Source organism: Corvus brachyrhynchos, unplaced genomic scaffold, assembly GCF_000691975.1.
Source record: "Corvus brachyrhynchos isolate BGI_N302 unplaced genomic scaffold, ASM69197v1 scaffold58, whole genome shotgun sequence".
In the NCBI taxonomy this organism is placed as follows: Eukaryota; Metazoa; Chordata; class Aves; order Passeriformes; family Corvidae; genus Corvus; species Corvus brachyrhynchos.
The window spans coordinates 1739100-1740883 of NW_008239539.1; the positions used below are offsets into that span (position 1 = coordinate 1739100).

A 1784-nucleotide genomic window follows, 5' to 3' on the forward strand; every position below is an offset into this window, starting at 1 on the left:
TGGCGAGAGCACGGGGCACGCAGGGCTGGCAGCGCTCGGAGCGCAGCGTGGGGACCCCGGCCACAGCCCCAGGGGGGGCACCCCGCACACAGCAGGTCTGTCTCCTCCTGCTTCACAGCATCCTGATGCTCTCGGAGTCCTGCGCTGCCAGCCCAGGTGCGGGGTTTGTCACTTCGAGCCGCCCACCAACACCCCCGAAGCTCAGAAATGCGCCTGGGTATTGGCACCATCCTTCACCCAAGGGAACGCCGGGGCCATCAGGGAGGTGCGGAGCCTCAGAGGGCTCCGTGCCACCCCCGTCTCCTCCTGCCTGCCCTGCCCGGGGCAGGATCTGGCAGCAGAGCGTGCCCCGGGCTTTGGGAGCTGGAGCCTGGGCGGCCCTGCCGAGCCAGCCGGGCTGCCGGGGGAACCTTGCCCAGGGCTGGAGCTGGAGCCTCAGCCCCAACAGAGGGAGCTCAGCAAATCCCCTGTGCCAGGGCAGCAGCGGGCAGAGCCTCCCCTGGCGGGGAGCACCCTCCCACCGCCACAGCCCCGCTCCCGTGGGCAGGGAGCAGCCCGGGGCTCCCTGCTTGGAAAATGTCGGCGCCTTCTGGGCTGACCGGTCCCTTTCTGGGTCCTCGGAGGCGCCTCAGCCCCGCACCAGCTCCCCAGTTTCCTTCCCAAAGGAGCATTTTTGGGAGTAGGGCGGCTGCTCAGAGTGCACCAGCCAGGAGTGGTGCGATGGGGAGGAATGGAAGGGGATGAACAAGCCACATGCTTGGATCTTGAATCCTTGAATTACTCAGAATCCTGGAGCACTCCACATGCTCCAGAGCCCCTGCAGCTCCTCTGGGAAACACAGCACAAGCTTCTGAATCCCAACAACCACCTCTTTGGAAAAACATCCCAGTGCAGGCAGGGGCTGGGGACTGTCCACCGTCCAGCCCCGAGAGGCTGAGCCTTCCTGGGGAGGGATTTTTACTTCGTTTCCCTTTTATCAGTGACCTTTCACGGGGCACATTCAACTCGCTGCTTCTTTTTTTTTTTTTTTTCCCCAACAACCAGTACAACCGAAACGCGTCCCCACCCCATCAGAGAGAGCCGAGGAAACGACGATGGACCAAATCCTTGGTCCTGAGGGAACAGGGGCGAAGGAGGAGAACAACCAGACTATTTTTCCCTAAGATCTAACCCAGCACACACCTGGGAAGCGAAGGAACCTGCTCGCTGGAGCTGCTGCTACTGCGATGGGAGGGGAACGGGGAGAAACAACCTCTGTGCCCGCACCCAGCCCAGGAGATGCGGACCCAGCTCGTGGAGGAGCTGACACTTCGGGTGGGCAAACATCCGAGTTCCCACATGCCAGGGGCTTTACCACCACTCAGAGGGTGCCCACACCTCGAGGATGTCACACTTCAGGGCTCCTCATCTCGGGAATGCCCACTCCTCGGCGGGGTGCCCACTCCTCGGGGGGTGCCCACGCCTCGGCTGATGCCCACACCTCCAGGGGTACCCACTCCGTGGGAGGCGCCGACAATTCGGGGTTCCACACCTCGGGGGGTTCTCACACTTCGAGGATTCCCACACCTCGGGAGATTCCCACTCCTCGGGCGGGATCAGCTCCGCCAAGCCCGGCGAGGAGTGAGGGGGATGCTGCGGGACGGGATCCCTGGGATGACGGCTCCGCTCGTCCCGGGAGGAGCGGGACTGCCCGGGGCCGGGTCACTCACCTCTTCTTCTGCACGGAGGGGCTGTATTTCCCTTTGTTGCGTTTCCTGAAGAGCGAGTGCATCGCGTCCCCGCAC

The 1784-nt window shown here is 63.8% G+C and overlaps 1 protein-coding gene across 1 annotated transcript in view; it reads right to left on the reverse strand.

The window, feature by feature from the left end:
- Window positions 1-1778, reverse strand: part of PPL (periplakin) — a 27507-nt gene extending 25729 nt beyond the window's left edge. Inside the window, 1 exon segment of the mRNA XM_008639084.2 lies at window positions 1710-1778. Within this exon segment, the coding sequence (XP_008637306.1) occupies window positions 1710-1771 (62 nt within the window). The 5' untranslated portion in view covers window positions 1772-1778.
- Window positions 1779-1784: the final 6 nt, after the last annotated feature.